Source organism: Fomitiporia mediterranea, assembly GCF_000271605.1.
Source record: "Fomitiporia mediterranea MF3/22 unplaced genomic scaffold FOMMEscaffold_10, whole genome shotgun sequence".
NCBI lineage: Eukaryota > Fungi > Basidiomycota > Agaricomycetes > Hymenochaetales > Hymenochaetaceae > Fomitiporia > Fomitiporia mediterranea.
This window is the reverse complement of record NW_006760395.1, coordinates 355,121-376,615: the sequence shown is the minus strand read 5'-3', so window position 1 is coordinate 376,615 and position 21,495 is coordinate 355,121. Positions and strand designations below refer to the sequence as shown.

General features: G+C 47.9%; 10 protein-coding genes across 10 annotated transcripts; 5 read left to right on the top strand and 5 right to left on the bottom strand.

The window, feature by feature from the left end:
• Positions 1–802: 802 nt before the first annotated feature.
• FOMMEDRAFT_148381 (uncharacterized protein) lies at positions 803–1,744 on the top strand (the record flags this gene model as incomplete). Its single annotated transcript, XM_007269744.1, has 2 exons — positions 803–1,191; positions 1,260–1,744. 2 exons carry the CDS (start codon positions 803–805, stop codon positions 1,702–1,704), a joined length of 834 nt encoding a protein of 277 aa, XP_007269806.1. The 3' UTR covers positions 1,705–1,744.
• A 2,172-nt stretch (positions 1,745–3,916) lies between these two features.
• Positions 3,917–4,162, top strand: FOMMEDRAFT_159576 (uncharacterized protein; the record flags this gene model as incomplete). Its single annotated transcript, XM_007269743.1, has 2 exons — positions 3,917–3,983; positions 4,053–4,162. The coding sequence occupies 2 exons, from the start codon at positions 3,917–3,919 to the stop codon at positions 4,160–4,162; spliced, it is 177 nt and encodes a 58-aa protein (XP_007269805.1).
• Positions 4,163–4,327: 165 nt separating this feature from the next.
• FOMMEDRAFT_159575 (cerato-platanin-like protein) lies at positions 4,328–4,868 on the top strand (the record flags this gene model as incomplete). The annotated part of the gene is made up of 2 exons (XM_007269742.1): positions 4,328–4,711; positions 4,803–4,868. The coding sequence occupies 2 exons, from the start codon at positions 4,328–4,330 to the stop codon at positions 4,866–4,868; spliced, it is 450 nt and encodes a 149-aa protein (XP_007269804.1).
• A 392-nt stretch (positions 4,869–5,260) lies between these two features.
• Positions 5,261–7,099, top strand: FOMMEDRAFT_112317 (dehydrogenase). Its single transcript, XM_007269741.1, has 5 exons — positions 5,261–5,488; positions 5,541–5,678; positions 5,738–6,279; positions 6,338–6,517; positions 6,579–7,099. The coding sequence occupies exons 1-5, from the start codon at positions 5,347–5,349 to the stop codon at positions 6,624–6,626; spliced, it is 1,050 nt and encodes a 349-aa protein (XP_007269803.1). The 5' UTR covers positions 5,261–5,346; the 3' UTR covers positions 6,627–7,099.
• Positions 7,100–7,491: 392 nt separating this feature from the next.
• FOMMEDRAFT_159573 (uncharacterized protein) lies at positions 7,492–8,100 on the bottom strand (the record flags this gene model as incomplete). The annotated part of the gene is made up of 2 exons (XM_007269740.1): positions 7,492–7,978; positions 8,039–8,100. The coding sequence occupies 2 exons, from the start codon at positions 8,098–8,100 to the stop codon at positions 7,492–7,494; spliced, it is 549 nt and encodes a 182-aa protein (XP_007269802.1).
• A 348-nt stretch (positions 8,101–8,448) lies between these two features.
• Positions 8,449–9,693, bottom strand: FOMMEDRAFT_142494 (SnodProt1). The gene is made up of 3 exons (XM_007269739.1): positions 9,194–9,693; positions 8,751–9,133; positions 8,449–8,625 (listed from the first exon to the last, which is right to left on the bottom strand). Exon 1 carries the CDS (start codon positions 9,635–9,637, stop codon positions 9,227–9,229), a length of 411 nt encoding a protein of 136 aa, XP_007269801.1. The 5' UTR covers positions 9,638–9,693; the 3' UTR covers positions 8,449–8,625; positions 8,751–9,133; positions 9,194–9,226.
• A 1,367-nt stretch (positions 9,694–11,060) lies between these two features.
• On the bottom strand, positions 11,061–11,778 carry FOMMEDRAFT_22468 (eliciting plant response-like protein). The gene is made up of 2 exons (XM_007269687.1): positions 11,295–11,778; positions 11,061–11,231 (listed from the first exon to the last, which is right to left on the bottom strand). The coding sequence occupies exon 1, from the start codon at positions 11,730–11,732 to the stop codon at positions 11,316–11,318; it is 417 nt and encodes a 138-aa protein (XP_007269749.1). The 5' UTR covers positions 11,733–11,778; the 3' UTR covers positions 11,061–11,231; positions 11,295–11,315.
• Positions 11,779–11,868: 90 nt separating this feature from the next.
• Positions 11,869–13,515, bottom strand: FOMMEDRAFT_22466 (extracellular small protein 1). Its single transcript, XM_007269686.1, has 2 exons — positions 12,585–13,515; positions 11,869–12,521 (listed from the first exon to the last, which is right to left on the bottom strand). The coding sequence occupies exon 1, from the start codon at positions 13,017–13,019 to the stop codon at positions 12,603–12,605; it is 417 nt and encodes a 138-aa protein (XP_007269748.1). The 5' UTR covers positions 13,020–13,515; the 3' UTR covers positions 11,869–12,521; positions 12,585–12,602.
• Positions 13,516–13,565: 50 nt separating this feature from the next.
• FOMMEDRAFT_112306 (dynamin protein dnm1) lies at positions 13,566–17,071 on the top strand. The gene is made up of 7 exons (XM_007269738.1): positions 13,566–14,120; positions 14,180–14,211; positions 14,282–14,322; positions 14,373–15,579; positions 15,641–15,859; positions 15,908–16,450; positions 16,544–17,071. Exons 1-7 carry the CDS (start codon positions 14,063–14,065, stop codon positions 16,868–16,870), a joined length of 2,427 nt encoding a protein of 808 aa, XP_007269800.1. The 5' UTR covers positions 13,566–14,062; the 3' UTR covers positions 16,871–17,071.
• Positions 17,072–17,086: 15 nt separating this feature from the next.
• FOMMEDRAFT_22463 (uncharacterized protein) lies at positions 17,087–21,341 on the bottom strand. Its single transcript, XM_007269685.1, has 18 exons — positions 20,998–21,341; positions 20,814–20,889; positions 20,605–20,653; positions 20,531–20,552; positions 20,146–20,320; positions 20,040–20,080; positions 19,914–19,969; positions 19,754–19,858; positions 19,542–19,678; positions 19,399–19,444; positions 19,256–19,333; positions 19,152–19,199; positions 18,890–19,084; positions 18,483–18,834; positions 18,306–18,379; positions 18,143–18,194; positions 18,024–18,086; positions 17,087–17,970 (listed from the first exon to the last, which is right to left on the bottom strand). The coding sequence occupies exons 1-18, from the start codon at positions 21,061–21,063 to the stop codon at positions 17,515–17,517; spliced, it is 2,091 nt and encodes a 696-aa protein (XP_007269747.1). The 5' UTR covers positions 21,064–21,341; the 3' UTR covers positions 17,087–17,514.
• Between the last annotated feature and the right edge of the window lie 154 nt (positions 21,342–21,495).

The following is a 21,495-nucleotide window of genomic DNA, read 5'->3' as shown; positions in this document are numbered from 1 at the left end:
TGAATTGTGCTTTTGAATGTCAATTTGTCTGTTTCTCTCATGAATGGAGAAATGCACGCATGCGAGGCGCGTATCTACACGGCTGCTGACTTTTGTGTTTGAGGTCGCCTGCTTCACACACTCTAGCAGGTGACACGTGTCCATGTCCTCTTGAAAGCTGCTCTTTGAGTGTTCCTTTCGAGGCGATGTGAGCCTCGTTTCTTGGTGAGAAGCGGATTTTGCAGCGGTTCTTGTGCCTTGGGGTCAACCGCCAGTGCATTGAGGGTTGCGAACCGACGACAAACGAAAAATAAAACGTCGTCCCCGTCCGACCACTCTGGAATCTGGATGGGTCAAACAAGACGTCCGATCACAGATTAACCGTGGCTGTGATCGGTCGTAGTCAGGGGTCGAGTGCAACCTAGGCCTTTGCCGATGATGAAACAAATTTCCGATTCATGTCGAGTCTGCAAATAGACGTATGAGGAAAATATAGAAAATAAAATACAAAATCTCAACACTCAACACAAAATAGCAAGAGCTGAGATGCACGTTGAGCAACTCCAGCGAGACGTTGCTCAACGTAAATAGACGTAGAGAAGGGAGGAGTCGATGCTGTGCAACCTCCCTTTGGCACTTGTATTTTCTGCAAAGTGAAAAAATATATCAGAATAACTAAAGAGCGCCACCGGACCGATAACTACGCGATCACGTGCACTTCCCGGGTTGATATTACCTGCTGATAAAATCACCCCGCCTCTCTCTCCACCACTGCATTCCACTTCCTCGACAGCGTATTCCTTTCCTCTGTCCGACGACGAACATGATGATGGCTACGGGTTATTCCACTCTCTTTTCTCTCGGCTTGTCCAACATACACACTTCCTTCCCCCGCGATCCAGATGCGCCAGTATCGTCAAGTCTCAGTCTCAGCTCCACCACTCCGAGCACACCTTCGTCGTCCGCACCAGCCGCATTTGCACCCGTGCCTCCAAAAATCCAAATTGACACCCAGGTGCAGGCAAATAAGCCTAGTATGCGTCGACGAAGGTCCAGTGTCACCGCAGCGCAATCTCCACTAGGGACTGTGGGCAAAGCGCCTGGACATGCTGCCCGAGCTTCTGCAGTGTCTCCGGCTAGGACTCGCCACCGCCGCTCGGAGAGCGATGCCATCGCGCGGATGAGAAGCAATAGCCTTGGTGATAGCCTTCGGTATGTCCCTCTTTCGCTTTACGTTAGTTGACTGTTGGTGATGTTGATTGTGCATTATCCCCGAACAGACCGCGTCGTGGCGCCGTACGTGCCCCTGCACCAGCCCCGCCAGACATGCCTCTTCCAGCTGTTCCTGCGCTCCCTGCAGAGTACGCACGTGGAACTGGCAAAAATAGGGCCTCGAGTCCCGTGCGTCCGCCATCCGACACGGTGACGTATCGACGGACTTGCCTTTCGGACAAGGATTGTGCACTTAATTCTGGTCTTGGCTTGGGAGCATTGGGATCATTTCCCGTTCCACCCTCAGCGGCGAGCACGGGCTCATACCTGAGTTCCTCACAAATGCTGCTAACACCGGGCTTCGCCTCGAAGCTGGCTCTGGCTCTGAACACACCACCCGGTTCAGACTATCCGAGTCCGAATCCCCTTCAGAGTCCCGTTGACCCCGTTCTTGGTGGCAATTCGTACTTTGAGACACGGATCACCACCGATCAAGGCACGAAGGGGGATTAACCAGTCAAGCTCCGACGTCGTCATCCCTGCTTCGGCTTTCTTTTTTTCGCCTTCCGTGGTGCTATGCACCGGTTTATGTTAATTGTTTTAATATTTTCTGTCAAGAGCTAGTGTACAAGTGTGCATAACACCGTATATCTATTTGCTCCCTTCCCCGGTCGGAAGCCCCGCGTCGCATCTGTCTGTTTTGTCACCATTAATGCCTTGTAGCCACTTTGCTGTGCTCCTAATCTGTATGCCTTGTCACCATGCTCGCCTTTTATTCTATTCCACCTTTTTATCTAATTCGTTCGCCTCCAAAGCCTTTTATCACTTTCCTCTTTGCCTCATACATACAGTAGATAGTATATATTTGTTAATGTATAGCACTAACGCTCGCCACGTTCTTTTTATAGCCGTACAGTCGCTCCGACTTTAATCCCATCAAATATTTTCCTTCGAGCTTCTCTGCTCGACGTTCCGACATCGCGGTAGTACTAGTAATTACATGTTTGGCTGCAGTGCAGAATATGATATGGTGATTATGCTGAAAACCCAAGGCGTGCCGCTACGGTCTTCTGTCTGACATTAAAGGACCCTAACTTGATCTATGTGACAGTTGTTTGGAATATATTAATATATTTAGGCAATTTAAAAATCGTATTATGCGACACCACAATATGCAAAACGTCGGAACTGAAGCAGCCACATTGAAACATACACGATACTTGGACCAACTTCGAAGGTGATGGACTGCAGTGAGAGAGATGAATGCCTCTGCTTTTAGCGCAGTTTCCCGTGCATTTTGAAGGAGGATGACCAACTCAACGCTTCTCAAAGCTCTAAGACAATGGAACGGCTACCTCCATATCTGATATATTTTCAAAACATACAGCGTCGAAGTGCTTCGGCACGATATCTAGGGATAGATGTTACGGCCCCGGACGGGCCGGAGCGAGAAATCCGACTGTGTGAAACTTGATTATGTAATCGTTCAGTTCCCGTTCCGAAATTCGAATCTCGCGTGCCTTTGTTTCATTCGTTTTTTCTAGGGACTGGCGCGGTAAGGCTCTACCGCGGTAGAGTATTCTCACGGTTACCACACCGCGGTAAATGCTCCCACGGTAACCGCAAGTTCTGCGGTAACTGCAAAAATCATCGGAATTCTGCGGAGCTAGCCTTAAGTAGCATTATATTCTCACAATCATAAGATAATCTCACACTAACTTACGTGACTAGTCACATTAGTCACATTTTGTGACTACAGTCAGTTGTCCTCTGAGCACCTGATTCTTTGTAAGTCAACTTGTGCGGTTACTGCGGTTACCGTGGGAATTTCTACCGCGGTAAACCTGAACCGCGGTTCTTGGCACGGTTTACCGCGGCGGTTACCACGCCAGTCCCTAGTTTTTTCGTCCGTCTAAACGGAACAGACACAACTCATAGAACTGGTGTATCCTTCATTCACTTGCTTTTTCTCAGAATTCGCAGATATTCTTCACCGTTAGCGCTCTATCGGTTGTTTTGAGGACAGAGGCCTCAAGTCGACTCGTCAAGGGGTTGGAGATGTCTTACATTGCACACGCAATACAGCACAGCAGCACTGGCAATGAAGTATTCCTATGATGACTTACATGCATGCCTGTGCTGGAACTCAACTGCGTCTCCTCCATTTACTTCTCTGTCTCTTTAAGTATATGACTGTTCGACTCGCTGGGGTGGCCTCGTCCTGGTGCGGAACACAGTGTCGCATCGCTTCTGGTAGCTCCTGTTTCTGTTAACACGCACGTACATTACCCTACTTGATCCTAACGCTATACACTGTTTCATAGCACTGCACATGACTCTGGCGCTATTCAAGGTACTGCGGTGGCTCTTGGTGGACTCCGTTCAGCAGTTCAATGACAATGTGAAATTGGATTACGTAACATAACACCTTCGACAGGTAGTACGACAGTTCGGCTGCCCACTTCGGGAGGGTTCAATGAAGGATATTATTTGAGTCCTTCAGATGAAATCAGAAGTATATTAATATTATTGAGTCCTTTTCTGTTCATCTTTGCTCACTTCAATGCAGGACCATCAAAGCAATATGTACTATCGGCCTCATCTCACCGCAACGGGCGCCAGAATGCCGCATTCCCGACATAAGATCTGACAGCTCTTCCCGTAGAAGGCGGGATAATTTCTTGTTCGTATATTTTCTGTCACCGATCAAGCAGGGCTGCGTAATATGAGGCGGCGTCCTCCGACATGGTTGAGCGCCTCCTCCGCTGATTCGGGTAATTTACCAAACAAAAGTGCGCTCCCGTGACTCGTGTTCCTTTACAAACTTGGACGGGCCTAAGGGGCTGACACAGGCCTAGTAGCGGAGGAACAGCACCGTGCGGGATGCGCTCTTCTTACTGGCGGTACCAGGTCCCGGACGCCCAACGAGGCAGTTCTTCGGCCTAGGACGCCCGATCTTACAGGGATCTAGCTTATAGCACATACAGGGTCTTAACTTGATGCATATACAGGGACTACACAATCTGCAAGTATAAAAGAGGTTCGGGTAACGCCTGGAGAAAGCAGAATCCAAAGGATCTCTTGTAACTCGTTCACAGACTTCGCCTACTCTCCCCATACAAACAATTTCCTCATAATGCAGCTCACGGCTATCTTCTCCACACTCCTCCTTGCTGGCTCCGCATTCGCGGTTAAAGCGACGTACGACCAGACGTACGACAACGCAAGCGGCAGCATGAACGGCGTCGCATGCTCCAACGGAGCGAACGGGCTCGCGAGTCGTTTCCCGACTTTTGGTGATCTTCCGACGTTCCCCAACGTCGGTGGTGCCCACGCCGTCACGGGCTGGAACAGCACGAAGTGCGGCAGCTGCTGGAAGCTCACGTACCAGGGCACAAGCATTACCCTCACTGCCATCGACACTGCGGGTGTCGGCTTCAACATTGCCTTGGAAGCCCTCGACACACTCACCGATGGCCATGGCCAAGAGTGGGGCTCTGCAGATGTCACTGCTGTCGAGGTAGACAGGTCCGAATGCGGCACTCAGTGAATGTGAGTATTGTGATTAAGCAATTTCATTGACTATGTCTGATCGACATGGTCACATACAGGATGCGACACGGTCCTTTTCGCCTTCGTCTTCTCATTGGTACAATGGACTTTGGGATAGTGCTTAAATGTAAACAGACTTGTGTACTTTTAAATGACACTTTCACCCTACTCGTAGTGTTTCGCTTTCGCTTTGTAGTCTCGGTGATTGTATAGAACATCATGGGTGGAATGAGAATCTCTAGGGTTATATGCTAAGTAACTGCAAAAGGTAAGTAGTGTGCTTCTGAGGTCGGGAGATTCGCACATACTCGCTGTCACCTTAACCATCGGGTGTCGATTCAGGGTCATGCACTATTCCGGGAAACACATGATCCGTTATCCGCCTTATCCAGAGCAGTAATAATGATTCTCCTTCTGACGTCGTCTGAGTAAGCCATGTCGCCCCTGCTATAGACACCGTGTTATACTAAGCTATATGGCTTATAAATGCTTGAGACAAACTCTCCCACCCACTCCCCACCCTCCTACTGAACGATCCACAGGTCTACCAAATACCTGTTTCATTCCATAAGAACGGTCGAAACTTACTGGTAATTCATCGAGATGGCACCCCAGAAGATGAAAGCAGCTGTAACAATTGGCCCGGGTGGAAAGGTGGAAATCAAATCCGACGTTGATGTGCCAAAACCAAAGCCTACAGAAGTCCTTGTCAAGGTCATCGCTGCTGCGACTAACCCGACAGATTGTAAATATATTTGTCTTCGACTTGATCATGAAGAAACTTACGTTGGCGCCAGGGAAGACTATAACGCATGTTCCCACGACGGGCAATATCGCAGGCTGTGATTTCGCAGGAATAGTTGAAGAGCTTGGTCCTGAAGTTCCAGCGGGCGCATGTAACGTTGGTCAGCGAGTAGCGGGTCTTGCTCATGGATGTGAGTGGAGCCCGCTTTAGCTTTTCCTATATTTGCTCATTTTTCACCCGTGGCCACAGCCGCGTTCCCGAATGGTGCCTTTGCAGAATACGTTGCTGCACCTGCTTCTCTGCTTCTCCCCTTGCCAGATTCTTGGTCGTTCGAAGAAGGAGCACAACTCGGAATTGCAGGATACACAGCTTGTCTTTGCCTGTACCACGCCCAATCGCTTCCTACACCAGACGCACCGACTAAGGAGCCATTGGATATTCTTGTCTGGGGAGGGTCGTCGTCAGTTGGACAATATGTCGTGCAACTTGCCCACCTTGGGGGAATGCGCGTCGTTGCAACGTCCTCTCCGCGCAACTTCCCTCTGCTCCAGAAACTGGGTGCCGACCTTGTCTTTTCGTATGCAGATCCAGAAACTCCGGAGAAGATCCGCGAAGCAACGGGTGGAAAACTCGCTCATGCAGTCGATTGTATTTCTGAAGGGGAGACTTCCGAGCAAATTGCTCGTGCCATCGGCGATAATGGCGGTGTAGTCAGTATTATATTGAACTGCAAGAGTCCAAGGCCAGATGTGGAGTTCAGGCATGTTCTTGCATACTTCCTATTAGGCTATGTATGTGTTCAGTTCCAGTCATATTCTCTTTGATATAACTAAAAGAAAATACGGATAGAATCTCGAAATTCCGATGAAGCTACCCTTGGATACTGCACAATTTGAGTTCGCTCCAAAAGCGAAGAAGATTCTTACTGAAGCACTTGCGAATGGCTCACTTAAGCCTGGTCCAATCAAGGTCATGCCGAACGGACTTGCGAGCGTGAACGATGGACTTGCTTACCTGCGAGACGGAAAGGTCTGTATCACGACGTTCATTAATATATCTTCTCTGCTGATGGAGTACTTCCCGTGAATAGGTCAGTGGGGAGAAAGTCATCTACCGTATCTCCGATACGCCCGCGTAAAGTGGACTTGGTGGAAAAGATAACAACAAATGTCAGAAGAATTTTATATGTATAGTAAGGGACTGGGGCGCTGATATTATTGATCCTTGTGACTATGTTCATTTTACTGTAACATTGTATTCTCATCTTTGCTGCTTGTATGATTCTAGTTCGGCACTTTTTGCAGCAGCATAACTTTTTACGATAATCTGAATATCGTAATCGAATGGATACGAAGTTTCAATACTATATTGCATCAAGTCTCGACACTCGGGAATAGCCTATGTATTAGGGAGAATAAAGATTCGAAGCGTTAGCTTGAAGGGCTGCCACTGTTGGGGAGGCAAGGAATAAATTAAATCAAGGCTCCATCCACCCTGGCAACAGGAAAGATTTATTTACCACTTACAACAATATGATATATACGAATTGTACAAAGAGCGTGATATCAATTTATATTTTTTGTTATCTCCTTTATTCCTTTGTGTATCTTTGTCTTTTAATCACTATTAATCTTATTTGGGCTCTTCTTCATTCCCTTAACTGCACTTGTCTCTTTTGTGGAACAAACCTTAATGCCCTTAGAAACACACTCGTGTCTAATTAGACACTCATGCAGTTGCACACTATATCAAGGCCCTCAACTCGAGTATCTAGCTATGCATGAGTCATATTTAGCTCCGGGGGTTCACGTCCTACCACGACCCGGAAGCTGATTTACATATCTGGCACGTTTTATTCATGTACCTTTTACAATTACTTTGGCACATAGGCACAGGCTGTATCATGTTATTTGACTAAACCAACATGTTCACTTTGAAATACTATGTACAAATAAGCTTCATGTTTTATATTGGGCACAGCATTGGCTGCCTGATTCAGGTGTCTAAACTTGTAAGAACGATTCCCATGGGTGGGGCAAAGACAGGTATGCTATATTCTCATCTTCTTCACCTCCGCAAACAGGCATACCCTCTTCCCCGCTGTCCGAAGAATCGTTATCGTCATTCTGGTCGTAGTCTCTGTGCTGCTCATACCACTTCGGTTTGCGTGTGATATTGAGTACTTCACATATACGTGTAATTTGCTTGGCAGAAAAGAAAATACGTTCGTCACAGCGGCGCTCGTTCGAATTGGCGAAAGGAATAACCTCGAGTGTTCTGACAAAGTAGGGAAACTTATACTCTAGCATGAGCTTGACGGTCGTGAACTCCATGTCTGCCTTTCGAATCGCCCACTGTAGTGCCGTTACTTCCGCCTTGTATGGGTCTTTAGCCCAGTCGAGGTTTAGTTCCTTGCAGATACGCCGCCAGTCACTCTTCTTAACTCGCAATCCATATACGTATTTATCAAAAATGTGCTCCCCCTTTGAGCTGCAGGGAGCTTTATCAGTGAAAAGTCGCAATGTTAGTGATAGATCTTCAGAGACGTACAGTTTGGGCAGCTTGTCCGGGATCTCTGTCTGTGAGACGTTTTCCAGAAATTCGGTATTCATGACGTGCTTTTGAAGTATAACTAGCTGAATACTCAAGCTAGCAAAGGGAGGAGATGGGTTGATGTGCTTCCTGAAGGTTGTCTTTCGACGCATTTTATAATTTCTAAAGCAAGTGGCTTGGGCCACTGCTGTGGCACAGAATGTCGTTCAGTATGTAGACCACATTTGATCGTCAACAAGCATACTGTAGCCGCATGAACTGAGGAAACGCAAAATGGGGCATTACATGGCCAAGAACCAAAAGTAAGGTGACAAGGTACCTGTTACACGTTACAAAAACGCCGTAAGTAACCTCGGTGGAGAGCCACAAATATGTAAATTATAAAGTAGAAATTAATAAGAATGTGGGATCGTGGCTTTGGGCCTTGTATTATAAAAAAAATCTGACTATATGCAACACTAAGTGCGTTACTCAATTGTAACTCAAGATAAGTAATGCAACACCCATAGTGTGCCACGTTACGGTTCCCTCAGTTCATGCGGCTACAGTAGCCCACGATTGTTCTTCTCTAGACTATAGTCTGCCTTTGTAGTCAGCATTCACAAATCAATGTGCTATATTAGATTTATTACCACGTTAACGGTGAGAATATATTGCAGCTGCTCCATTAGCAATTGCAATACTTACTGCTTTCTTTCTTTGTACGCACCATTGTCGTCACGAGCCTTGTTTTTGTCAAGTTGCTCCAAGTCCCCAGCCCAGCCAAACATCGCGTAAACAAATTCTCCTATCATGTGATTTCACCTTTCTCGCCCATCACGCATATATCCAGGCAGGGGATTGAATGAGAACATTGAGAAACACTTCCCGTCTTGTTGAGTGAGTAAGGTGATACAGGCATGTCAACTGACAGAGATTCTACAACATGGCTTTAATCGACCCAGGAGGAAAAAGAAGTCCAAGTGGTACAACAAATTGCGGCAATAACGCAATAACGCAATTTTACGAAGTCCACGATTTCACGAACGTTGAAAGAGTCCATTTAATGAAAAGTCCATCACGTCAGACAAAATGCAAACTACGCATTGTTTTCTAGAAATTACACCGTCAGTTTAGCCTTCCTAATGAGAGAAACAACGTGAATAGACGCACACGTACAACAGTGGTTACAGTCTAACATTATGTTCAGAGTCCGCAGGCAGATTTGTCGACCTGAACTGCTGTAAGGTCGACTGCGCCGACTTCGGTGCCGTGACCATTCGTAAGGGTATCAAGTGCTTCCAATGCCAGGTTGAATCCATCGCCGGCATGGTCAATCGCCGTCACGAGGATGCTTACGCCCTGATACGTCAGGTTCCAGCACGAACCGCACTGCGGGCTGTTCCATCCAGCAATAGCAGAAGCGCCGCCGATGTTTGGGAACGTGGGCACGTCTCCGAAGGTTGGGAAGCGACTCGCAAGTCCGTTTTGTCCGTCGGAGCAAGCAACGGTGTTCATGCTGCCTCCGGCATTGTCATACGTGGTGTCGTAGCTAGCACGGGTCGCGAATGCCACGGTGGCAAGGAGAAGAGTCGAGAAGAGCGTCGTGAATTGCATGATGGGGAAGTTGAGTATTGTGAAAAACAATAGAGGTGTGGTGAGGTGAAGCGTACGAGTACAACGGGAAGCAAGCTAATGCTGGCCTCTCTTCAGTCTATGTCAAGGCATTTTATAATTTCAAGAAATGGCATCCCTGGGCGATGCATCGGGTGCGCCTTGATGCGGTTCCGGGATCACATGCCGCTGCGATTTCACCCGTCGGGCCATCGGTCGCGGCCCTCGTTAGAAAATCCGCAGAATTCCCGCGCGGCACTCTTCACCGTCGCTTCTGCACGTGGAGACATCGCTTCATCACAAACATACGGAATGAAATGGCCTTTTGCTATGCTGGTTAGAGTAACCAGTACGCCTAAAAAGAATCGATCAAGCGGAACAAGACCAATTCGAGCCATGCAATCTTGGCCAAGTGACAGTGCTTTGACCGAAGTGGGGTTGTCTTCTCGGAAGATCAGTCAAGACATATGACATGTTGTATGAAATGAATCGGTCATTTCAAGCCGTTCGCGAGTTTGATTTTATTTCCCTGCAAGTTTGAGCCTCGTAGTTGTTCTTGCCCTACTAGTACCTGGTCGGGGAAGTATGATCATGAGATTGACATTACGCATGCCAAGAAAGACGTCTGGGGAACGACACGAAAGAAGACTGGCTTTTTGATGTTCCATGAACCACCCGCATCTTTCATATGAATTGATGTTCAGAACAACTGCTGTCCAGACAATAAATGGAATAAAATTCCGAGCGAAAAGTGACATTAAAGCGAATTCGTACCCGTCATAGAACAAGGAGCTGTGCTTAGGGATCGATTAAAGTTCAGGATATGCAGCCCCAATCTGCGCAATTTTCACAAACAATCTATGAGTGCCCTGAGCATCGATGCTCATTTCCCAGGAAAATAACGCGTCGCCCTGGAAGACATAATTGTCATATATCAGCCCTGCAATATTGTTTATAAAACATAGTTCTCATACACGAGTTTGATGGATAATATGTGCTCTCTTGTGAGTTACCTGCATTTCCCGTGTTGGCCTATACTCTCGATTTTATACTAGGACTCGGATTAGAAGTGTTGTCATAACGTCGAACGGTCGAAGTCAAAACAGAGACAATCACATGCCGTTTTACATTACGTAATATCACATAAAGCAGATGATATGAAAAGTTGAAAACACGCAGTAGCTTGTGCATGTGCATACACGCGCATTAGGCTTTATGCGACTCATAGCAAATCTCGTCAACATAGAGTGAAATGAGTAGCCTCAGTCATGCCTTCTTACCGAATATCACTCTCGTCGGCCGGTTAGAAGGAATCTGCGACAGTGTGACTTGCACATAAGTTGCCTGACATGTGCAGAAGCTCGGAAAAATGAGCATATTTGCGGGGACTTCAAACCTGTTGTAATATGATTCTGCAGTAATAATATTAAAAGCATTCTCCATGAATAATGTAACATGCTCAATACTTCGTGTCTTAATTTCTGATGCATGCAGAATGTCCATCTATCGAAAGCGTAGTTCATAAAGTCCGAGTGTATGATTAAGTCCGAAAATCCCGAGTAATCACTTCTAATCGCCATATACGCCGGGCGGGTTACTGCAGCATTTTACAAGAGATCGTTAGTAATGCAAAACGGATTGGAAAATGGTCCAGTCTGACCTTTAATGCATTCTCACGAAACTACAAGCCGCACCCAGACTTGTCGACCTCCACGGCATCGACTTGTACAGCACCATCCTGTACCGCGTTTCCGTTCGTAAGCGTGTCAAGCGCCTCCTGGCTCAGGTTGAATCCGTCTGCAGCGTGGTCCATCGCAGTGACATTGATCGATACACCCGTGTCCGGGAAAGTAAGTTGCCAGCAGCTGCCGCATTCCGCAGAGCCGAAGCCAGCGATGGAGTCTGAGCCGCCAATGTTCGGGAAGGTTGGCAGGTCACCAAAGGTTGGGAAGCGGCCTTCGAGGCCGTTAGATCCCGTTGAGCATGAAACAGTGTTCATATCGCCTCCAGCATTGTCATAGGTGTTGTCAAAGCCTGCACGAACTGCGAAAGCAGTACTAGCGAAGAGAAGGGTTGAGATGACGGTTGAGAAGTGCATAACTATAGAAGTCGTTGACGTGAGAATAAGAGTAGTTGCAGTTGCAGTAAGAGTTGTTGGAACTGACTCTGGCTTTCCGAGAGGCTAGCAAGGCTCCTTTTATATGTCAAAAAAATTCATGCTGGGGCTAGTAAAAGTGCGCGCAGGGTCAGCCCTGTGAAAAACGTTATTTACAAAACATAGTTCTCATACACGAGTTTGATATGTGATGTGTGGTCTTTTGTACAGAGTTGCCTCCATCACCACGTCAGGCTCATACCCTTGATTTCATAGATGGAGGGTTAAAATAGCTTGGAAAAGTGGATGTATGCGCGTCAAGTCGTTCCAGTCACATGATACTACAAGTGAGTAAAGCAACTTGTGAACGGTCTTGGCGTGAGTATATCGGCATTATACGGCCTGTTCTAAAGCACATTAACATAACACATACTTAGCATGGTATGCGATGAGGAAACAGGCTCATGTCGAGCCTTACATACTTACCAAATTTCATTCTCGTCAACCAGTCGAAAGAAATCCGTGGCTTGCATAAACGTCCGCATGCCTGACAGAGGCAGCAGGTCGGAATTTTAAAAAAAGAAGAGTGATCTAAAACCCGTCGCAGTCGTCATGAGGGCGCTATACTTATACGAGTGTTCGAAACTGAATGCTTAAAAAATCGTGTCGTATTACCCAATACATGCGGAATGTCCATTCTATCATAACTATTGTTCTTTAAGTCCGATTGCATGATTAAGTCTGAAATCCCAAGAAATTCTCTTCTGACCGCCATATCTACTGGGCAGGTTACTGCAACATTTCACCGGAAATCTTTAGCACTGCAGACCATATTAGAAAAAACTCCGGTCTCACCTATGTGTTCGCACGACCTTACAAGCCGCACTGGGACTTGTCGACCTGCACGGCGTTGACCTGGATAACACCGTCCTGAACCGCATTTCCGTTCGTAAGCGTGTCAAGTGCCTCCTGGCTTAGGTTGAATCCGTCTCCAGCGTGGTCCATAGCAGTGACGGTGATCGTTACACCCGTATCCGGGAAAGTAAGTTGCCAGCAGCTACCACATTCCGCGGAACCGAAGCCAGCGATAGAGCTTGAGCCGCCGATGTTCGGGAAGGTTGGCAGATTGCCAAAGGTTGGGAAGCGACCTGAGAGGCCGTTGGGTCCCGTTGAGCAGGAAACCGTGTTCATATCGCCTCCGGCGTTGTCATAGGTGTTGTCAAAGCCTGCGCGAACTGCGAAAGCAGCACCGGCGAAGAGGAGGGTTGAGAGGACAGATGTGAAGTGCATGACTAGAGACGTTGATGGCGTGAAGAGAAGGTAAGTGGTGGATGGAGTAAGAGTTGTTGAACTTGACTCTGGTTTTCCAAGAGTCTAGCAAGCCTCTTTTTATATGTTTAGAATTTATGTTGCGGTTGGTAAAAGTGCGGGCTAGCATTGCCGATGTGCACATGAATCAACTCGCTAAGACTCATGACACAGTACGAATAGCGCAGGATGACACCGCGCTGGATCGCATATCCCCAGAAAACCCGGCTGTACATGTAAGGAAGGTGTCGAACCTGGAGAAGCGGCGGGATCTTCGGTGGGTGGGATAACCAGTCTGTATTTTAGTATCGGCATCAAAACGGATGATGATTGAGCGTCAGGTGAGCCTGGGGTTATTCTGTCGATCTATTAGAAGAGTTCGTGGCGTATGCAAAAGACATCATGGTAGCTCCGAAAAGTCTGGGCATTTGACAATGACAATAAGTTACCCGACTTTCATGAAGTTGAGTAGCCTGTTTCAATTCAGGGTATGCGAGTTCGTTCCGTGGTTTTCCCAGATGCGGAGTAGGCAAACCGACCGTCCACATGCTTCTAGATTCGTTAGAGGTAACCGCTGGACAGCGCATTGGGCCTAGACAAGGCTCCGAAACAAGACATAAGCAACAGTTTCCCATGTTGCAAAGACTCTACGGCGCTGTGTAACTACAGTGGTAGCGGCATAATCGTTTTCGCTGGCTCTAGCACAGATCCGCCCCTATTAAATCAGCACCGCCTCAAGAGGAAGTGCTGTTCGTAGGTTGACAAGAGGAGAAGGGTTTGCAGTGCTAAGGAATAGTATTATCTAATTACTGGTTACGTCATAAACAACCCAGCATGTAGCTAGCCGATTGTGCCGTCGCGACGCGCAAAAACGGTTTGCACCAACTGGAGTCCATCCTCAACGAACACGTCGACCACCCGCCATCTCCCGCCCTGCCGAGGGTAATACGCGTTCATTTCCTCCGCTGCACGATAAATACTTCTGTCTCTGATTTTGACGACTGCTCCGAACATTTACGTTCATAATGGACTCCGAACTAATCAACCTAGTCAACAAACTCCAGGACACGTTTAGCCACCTTGGTATGTTGTCTTATGCATGTGTGCTTGTCCATCACAGCTTATTGACGTATTGCTTATAGGCGGTGAGCTGGACATGCCCCAGATCGCTGTGGTGAGTCGGATTTTGCAAATGCTTGTGGTGCTTTGCTTAATGTACCTGACATTGATATGTTTAATTATAGGTGGGAAGCCAATCTGCGGGAAAGTCAAGCGTACTGGAGACGTATGTATCATTATATCTACTTCTAAAAATTGGACTATAGCTCTCTCCAGTATTGTAGGACGCGACTTCCTTCCACGCGGTTCCGGCATAGTCACCCGACGACCACTCGTCTTGCAACTAATCCACACAGCCAAACCAGATTCAAAGGGAAATACGGAATGGGGAGAATTCCTACACGTACAGAAAAAGTTTACGGATTTCGACGAGATCCGCTCAGAGATCGAGCAGGAGACATTGAGAGTGGCAGGTCAGAACAAAGGAATCAGCAGGTTACCTATCAGCCTGCGGATATACAGCCCGAACGTCCTAGACCTCACGCTCGTCGACTTACCTGGTCTGACAAAGATCCCAGTCGGTGATCAACCTTCGGATATCGAGAAACAGATTCGGAATTTGGTGCAGGAGTATATTGCGAAGGAGAATTGCGTCATCCTTGCTGTCTCTGCTGCTAACGTCGACCTTGCGAACTCCGAGTCGTTGAAGCTCGCGCGACAGGTCGATCCGCAAGGCAGACGGACTATTGGTGTACTTACCAAGCTCGATTTGATGGATGCAGGTACAAACGCACTTGACATCCTCATTGGACGTGTGTATCCTCTTAAACTCGGTTTCATTGGCGTCGTGAACCGGTCACAACAGGATATCAACTCGGGAAAGAGTATGAAAGACGCACTTGATAGCGAGATGGACTATTTCACAACCCATCCAGCCTACCGAAACATCTCGCACAAGTGTGGCACACGTTATCTCGCCCGTACGCTTAATCATGTGCTTATGAACCATATTCGGGACAAGTTGCCAGACATGAAGGCTCGCCTTAACACGCTCATGGGACAGACGCAGCAAGAGCTCAATTCATTTGGTGATGCAGCAGTCTTTGGTGACAAGAACGCGCAGGGTGCTCTGGTCCTCCGACTCATGACCCAGTTTGCCCGTGATTTCGTCTCCAGTATCGAAGGTACTTCTCTCGAAATCTCGACCAAGGAACTCTGCGGTGGTGCCCGCATATATTATATCTTCAATGATGTTTTCGGACACGCATTAGAGTCAATTGACTCTACTTCCGGACTAGACGCTCAAGACATCCGAACGGCCATACGTAATTCTACGGGACCGAGACCTAGTCTCTTTGTACCAGAGGTTGCATTCGAGATCTTAGTGAAGCCACAGGTCAAGCTATTGGAGGCACCGTCTCTAAGGTGTGTGGAGTTGGTTTATGAAGAACTGGTCCGAATATGCCACAGTTGTGCGAATACGGTTGGTATCCTTTATCATTTCTGCATGTAATTTATTTGTTAATGAACAAAACTATTTGCAGGAATTACTACGATTCCCTAGACTACATTCGCAGATCATTGAAGTTGTCTCTGAATTGCTACGGGAACGCCTCGGGCCAACCTCTGAATATACCCAAAGCTTAATCGACATACAATCCGCATATATTAATACGAACCACCCTGCCTTTGTGCAAAGCTCCGTAGCAGCGCAGAGACAGGCTACATCGCCACCTCGGACAAGGAAGGCGCTGCCTCAAAGAGTATGTCGCGATGTTCGTACTCAATGTTGCTTGGCTGACTTCTTCTAGCCGTCATCTACCGAGCCCGTAAATGGCATTTTGTCACAAGATGATGAAGAGGATGAGGATACAGAGAACGGCTCCGCTACCATCAGTAGCACCCGCTCTGTCTCGTCGACGGTACATGACCGAACGAAAATATCCGCCTCAGCACCAGCTTCAGGTCACGTCTCGTCATCTTCCTCAACCACAGCCCGGCAAATGCGATCCCACCACCACCACCATCATAATCCAGACAACTCCTCAAGACGCCCTTCCTCCACAACTCCAACTGTAGGAGGCGGAAGTACGAACATCGCAAAGGAAACGTTCCTCAACTATTTCTTCGGCCAAACGGAGAACGGATCTGGGACCGGTGCGGCGGCCGCACCAGCCATCTCTGGACCTGTTGGGAGTGTGGGACTATCGGCGGCGATGGTGTCTGGTGTAACACCATCAGGACGAGACACCACACAATCTGCGCCGCCGACGGGATTATTGGCGGGTAAAATGGGACCCGATGGGAATAACGCTGCATTTGATATGAAGAGTTTGGGGAAACATATTGAAGCTGTGAGTCAGAGTTACATAGATTTAGACGATCCTTTCTTTCGTGGTGTGACATTTGTCTTTTTGGTTTGCTGACACGAGGCTTGGCTTGGTTAGGTTCCGACCGAAGGTGCACCCCACCTCACGATGCGAGAAGACATGGAAACGAACCTCATCCGAAACCTCATCGCGTCGTATTTCAATATCGTCAGGCAGACGATTCAGGACCTCGTACCAAAGGCGATTATGCACTTCCTCGTGAACAACTCGTCGCAACAAGTACAGAACAGGCTCGTCGCGTCGCTTTATAAGCCCGATCTTTTCCAGAACTTGCTGAATGAGGACGAGACGATCGTTGCAGAGCGGACCCGCGTGAAGGCTCTTCTTGACGCATACAAGGAAGCATTCAAGACGCTTTCGGAGGTGAATATCAAGTCGATTTGAGGCTTCCATAGATACGGTGGGTTTGGCGATGGAAGGGGCACATCGAAACACGAGCGCTATACTAAGATCTTAATACACTGGTGCCCCACCTCTTGTTCTGCAAGTCAAAATACATACACTACAAATTGATGGATTATAGTAGACCTTTAATTTCAGCTTGTATTTTTCGTTAGGTTCATGACAATCACGCATATCCGAAACCTCACATATTTAACGGGGACAGGGAGACAGGTTTATTCAACATTCTAATATGTACAAAGAAGAAAACAGTATTGCAGGAGACAGGGAACAGGGGATGTGCAGTCAATTGAGGCCAGGAGCTAGGAAACAGAACAAAAACAACATGCGTGTGATGTGCGGTGTACAGACAATAGTACGAACTGCGATAACCAGGTAACGAGCGGGACAGTATGAACTCTATATTGCAGGCCAACCATTGGATTGCCATTCTACGCGGACGTAGAACGTCAACGTTAAGAGGTAGCTGAGGTACAGCGAACCAAGAATGGCTGAAAGTTGGCCCTATAATTTAATTAGATGCGATCTTGAACACTTTTCAAAAGTCAGCGACGAGAGTGTACACGCGTTCGACGACGTGGATTCATGTCTCGTCGTGGCGAATGCCTTGGTAAACATGTAAATTCTTAATTTGACGACGTTGCTTCCGTAGTTGTAGTCGTATTTGCAGTTGTATTCGTTTCGGTCGTGTTATCCGCGGTAGAATCGGCTGGTGTTGCCTCAGCTTGTGTGTCTGCGGACGGGGTCTTACCCTTGATGTTGACCCATTTCTTTGAGTTTTGCGAGTCGGCAGTTTCAGTGGTTGTTGCAGCGTCAACGAGCTTGTCGACTTCTTCATCGGTTGTCATGCTATATTCTGTATCGGCATCCATGCCTGAGCCTTCGTAATCTGATACACTCGGAGACGAGTCGCAAGATGAAGACGTCGAAGTTGATGACGGAGGATTAGACGCAGATGTAGTCTCGCCTGACTCTGTCGTTGACGATGATGTTGTCTTCTCACTCGACCGACGCTCAGATCTAGACGACTTCGTGGAATCCTTCTTGCTGGATTTTTCGGTTTTTTCATCCTTGTCAGTTTTCTATTCCAACTGTAAATGGCCCGAATGGTGGTGGGATAAAGAAATGCACGAACTTCTTTGGCTGCTCGTTCTCTTGCTGACTTTTCTTCGGCTTCGAGTGCTTCCTTGGCTTCTTTCTGTTTATCATAATCAATCTCGGATGTTGGAAAGAAGCTGAGATTAAACCACGCACCTCCTCTTTTTCCTTCTTGAGCTTCGCCTTCGTCTCGCGTTCCTTGATTATCCTTTATAAGACAAGAAACAAAGCACAGATCATCGATATCAGTATATCATCAAGCTTATCGATGGTATATTTGGGAAAAGCCGTGATGACGGAGCTTCGGCAACGCACTCACCATTCGGTGACTTCATCGACACACTCACGAGGACGGGTCTTGTTCTTGAGGAGATAACCCTGAAGACTTGCAACCTATAGATACACACGGATTCACACCCAAAATGGGGCAAAACAGAAGAAAGGTAAATCTCAATACATTGCTTCCTACAACTCGCGTGGACGCGGGTGTACGTACGCTCATCTCGCCTTCCGGGATCTGCTCTGCAAAGCGCTTCGCAAGCTCGTTGATCTCTTCCTGTTCAAGGACGGGCACTGCATGTGCGGTCGTCTTCCGCTTCATACCTGGCACGTTCCGCGTTCCGGCGTTGGCGCTTGCGTTTGCGTCAGCTCCTGTTTTGCTATTCTCACTCGCGCCTGACTCCTCATCCGCCTTCTCTTTGGCTGTACGCGAAGGGAAGAAACATTTGAAAATACCCTCTGCCTGCCATTTGGTCGCATTTGTGAAGTTCACCCACACATCCATACGCCCCGGCCGACTCAATGCCGGATCAAGCCGCTCAATGTGATTCGTCGTAGCGAAAAGCAACCTGAAATATATGATAATCCATCTCTGAAACTTTGTAAAATTAGCGAAGAACTTACCTGCCCTCCGCCGCAGCGACGCCATCGAGAGCATTCAACAATCCGCTCAAACTGAGTGTTGAGCCTTCTGAGGAACTACTGCTCTTTGACGATCCGCTTTCCGAAGCAGAGTCCTTCGGAGTACCAGTTGATTTCTCGTCACGAGAAACCGACCTTGTAAATGCTGCATCTAGGTCCTCCAAAAGAAGGATACACCTTCCGATGAAGAGAATAATAAATCAATTAACTGAGTCAAGAGAAGATTGCAAAAGGCAACGCATACCTTGATGGTACCCCTCCCATCAATGTGGCTAGCGTGTTGTCACTCATTCTTCGAGAAATTTGTCATGAGCCCCCATAAAAGTAAACCTAATACAGGGTACCTACCCTTTCGACGAAAGGCTGACGACATAGATGTCCAGTCCGAGCTCTCCGGCGAGCGAGTGAATAAGCGAAGTTTTCCCGCTAAAAATGACTTCCATCAGCTCAACTGAGCGCATATTAGCATTTCGAAGCAAAGTGCCACTAACCTGCCAGGGACACCATGAAGGAGATATCCTCGGCGGAATGGGATACCTGAATTGTTCAAAGTCAGCGCTCTGAACGCCTTCGATCATTCTTCCTGCACGAAAGCACAGGATTCCATCAGTGATCTTAGCCTAGAAAAACGCACCTCTTTCCGCGTACCACTCTTCGGAGCGTAAGAAGTCGCGACAGTCTGCCAGAAGCATGTCCTTGACACCAGGCTCAAGAACAATGGAGCTCATCGGACGTTTTTGGCGAGCTCCGTTCCAACGCCAGCTGCCATACCTGCTTATGATGCGGATGAGCCGGATCAGCGAAGATTTCAAGAGAAAGAAATATTCAACCGCCCAAGATACGCACGAATCGGCCATGAAAATGTGCACTCGATGCTCAGCATCCTTCTCGTATTCTCTCTTCGCCTCGAGTACAAGCTTCTTGAGAATGCTATTGTTACGCGCAATGACGCTATGACGCATTGTGAGAAACAGCTTTGATCTCGCATTTTACGGGCCGGACATACCTGACGGCAATTTCGGCATAGGCATGATAGCCATGAGACTTCTTGGTACGGGTTACCTAGAAGGAAAACAAAAAACGCGTGGTCAAACACGTTGTGGGAGCATGTCAAAAAAGCGTAATAGCGTACTCGTAGCCAATGCCCACGATAATAGATGGTATGTGTTGTGCCTGTGAAAATGTAGAGTTCGGTCATGCGACTTCCCGCCGCATAAGATCCATTGTATTTTGCTTACCGAGGCTGGGCATGAATGCGACCTTCCTCCTGCGCCGGCCATGGACGAGCTCATCTTCATCGTCGTCTCCGAGGTCCTCCTCTTCGAGGTCGCCTGTTGTGGCCTGCGTGAGACTGGCGCGTCCGACGCTACGAGTCGTAATCTCAAACTCGCGACTCTGGCCCCAAGCAGGTTGCTGAAATTTCCAAAAAGAAAATGCGTGTGAGTTGCGTTCTAATATGGAAGGCGGGAAGACGCCACGCGCCACGTGCATCCCTATTTCAGACGACGATGCGACATGGGGTGGCAATAGCTCAAACTAGACTGGACTCGTCTCTCAGAAAGAGGGCGAGAACGAGGCAAACAGGGAGGGAGAGAAGGAGCCAGACTAATACTAATTACGAACCTTCGACAGCCAGTGCATCAACCTTCAAAACGGGTCAGCACAGCGCCGACGATAGAAAGTTCAGGGGCACTCACCAGTCATAGGGATAGTCTTCTTGGCTAAAGTGCGCCGTCAAGAAGAACGCTGCCAAACAATAACGGTCAGTCCTCACCGGCCATTTCAAAACGGAAGAAGCGAAGGAGACAGTGAAAAATAGTGAAGGAGGGAGAGTGTGTGCATGACCGGAATTTAGGCGGAGGAAGATGATGAAAGTGTCTAGTGCATTCGGGACCCGATAACTTACAATCGACAAATCCATTCCATGCCGACTTTGATACCCGACGCGCCGTTTCCACTGTTCCGCCGATGACAACCCATTTCTGTCCAGCCAAATGCAAGGAGCGGGAAAAGAGAACGACAAAAAGCAAGCATAATGAGCACAATGTAATTTACACGAGAGTTGTTCGTGGCGCAAGCTCGAGCCTTACAAGAGTGTCCTGAATGTTGTTCGAGTTCATTCCGAGTGGAGACAGCACTGTCTTGAGTAGATCCATGATGGGAATGCCAACTGAGTCCAGTCCAGTCAGACAGAGGAGGCAAGACGGAAGAGGAGAAACGGGAAGAAGAGGCGGAGAAGAGGCTTTATATGTAAACACAGTAGATCGGCAAGTACGCGAACTCGGAGATGACAGGTGTGGTCAGGTTAGCCAAGTAAGCGAAGCCTCGTGCTGGACCAAACCTTCTAACCAAACAACGCTGCGGGCACGAAATGCACCACTGCGGCAGCGGTCAAATCCGTTTAGGAAATCCTAGGGCAAGATGCGTGCTACACGGAGTACCATCTCAGAGCGCCTCACCCTTTATTTATACACTCAGTGACTCGCTGCTCGGAAAAAAAAAGAAAAATGATGGTGCTCGGTCTACAGGTGGACATAGCCACGGTGAATAATATAATCAATCGGGTCCGTCCATCAGGGTCCTAATAC

Coding starts and splice junctions, on each gene's coding strand:
- FOMMEDRAFT_112306 (XM_007269738.1), top strand. CDS start 14,063: ATGGACTCCGAACTAATCAACCTAGTCAACAAACTCCAGGACACGTTT. Junction 14,121..14,179: donor GGACACGTTTAGCCACCTTG/GTATGTTGTCTT, acceptor TATTGCTTATAG/GCGGTGAGCTGGACATGCCC. Junction 16,451..16,543: donor TGGGGAAACATATTGAAGCT/GTGAGTCAGAGT, acceptor TGGCTTGGTTAG/GTTCCGACCGAAGGTGCACC.
- FOMMEDRAFT_142494 (XM_007269739.1), bottom strand. CDS start 9,637: ATGCAATTCACGACGCTCTTCTCGACTCTTCTCCTTGCCACCGTGGCA.
- FOMMEDRAFT_22463 (XM_007269685.1), bottom strand. CDS start 21,063: ATGGATCTACTCAAGACAGTGCTGTCTCCACTCGGAATGAACTCGAAC. Junction 20,321..20,530: donor TGATGCACTGGCTGTCGAAG/GTTCGTAATTAG, acceptor TGGAAATTTCAG/CAACCTGCTTGGGGCCAGAG. Junction 19,970..20,039: donor ATCGTGGGCATTGGCTACGA/GTACGCTATTAC, acceptor TTTTCCTTCTAG/GTAACCCGTACCAAGAAGTC.
- FOMMEDRAFT_22468 (XM_007269687.1), bottom strand. CDS start 11,732: ATGCACTTCTCAACCGTCATCTCAACCCTTCTCTTCGCTAGTACTGCT.
- FOMMEDRAFT_22466 (XM_007269686.1), bottom strand. CDS start 13,019: ATGCACTTCACATCTGTCCTCTCAACCCTCCTCTTCGCCGGTGCTGCT.
- FOMMEDRAFT_112317 (XM_007269741.1), top strand. CDS start 5,347: ATGGCACCCCAGAAGATGAAAGCAGCTGTAACAATTGGCCCGGGTGGA. Junction 5,489..5,540: donor TGCGACTAACCCGACAGATT/GTAAATATATTT, acceptor CGTTGGCGCCAG/GGAAGACTATAACGCATGTT. Junction 6,518..6,578: donor CTTACCTGCGAGACGGAAAG/GTCTGTATCACG, acceptor TCCCGTGAATAG/GTCAGTGGGGAGAAAGTCAT.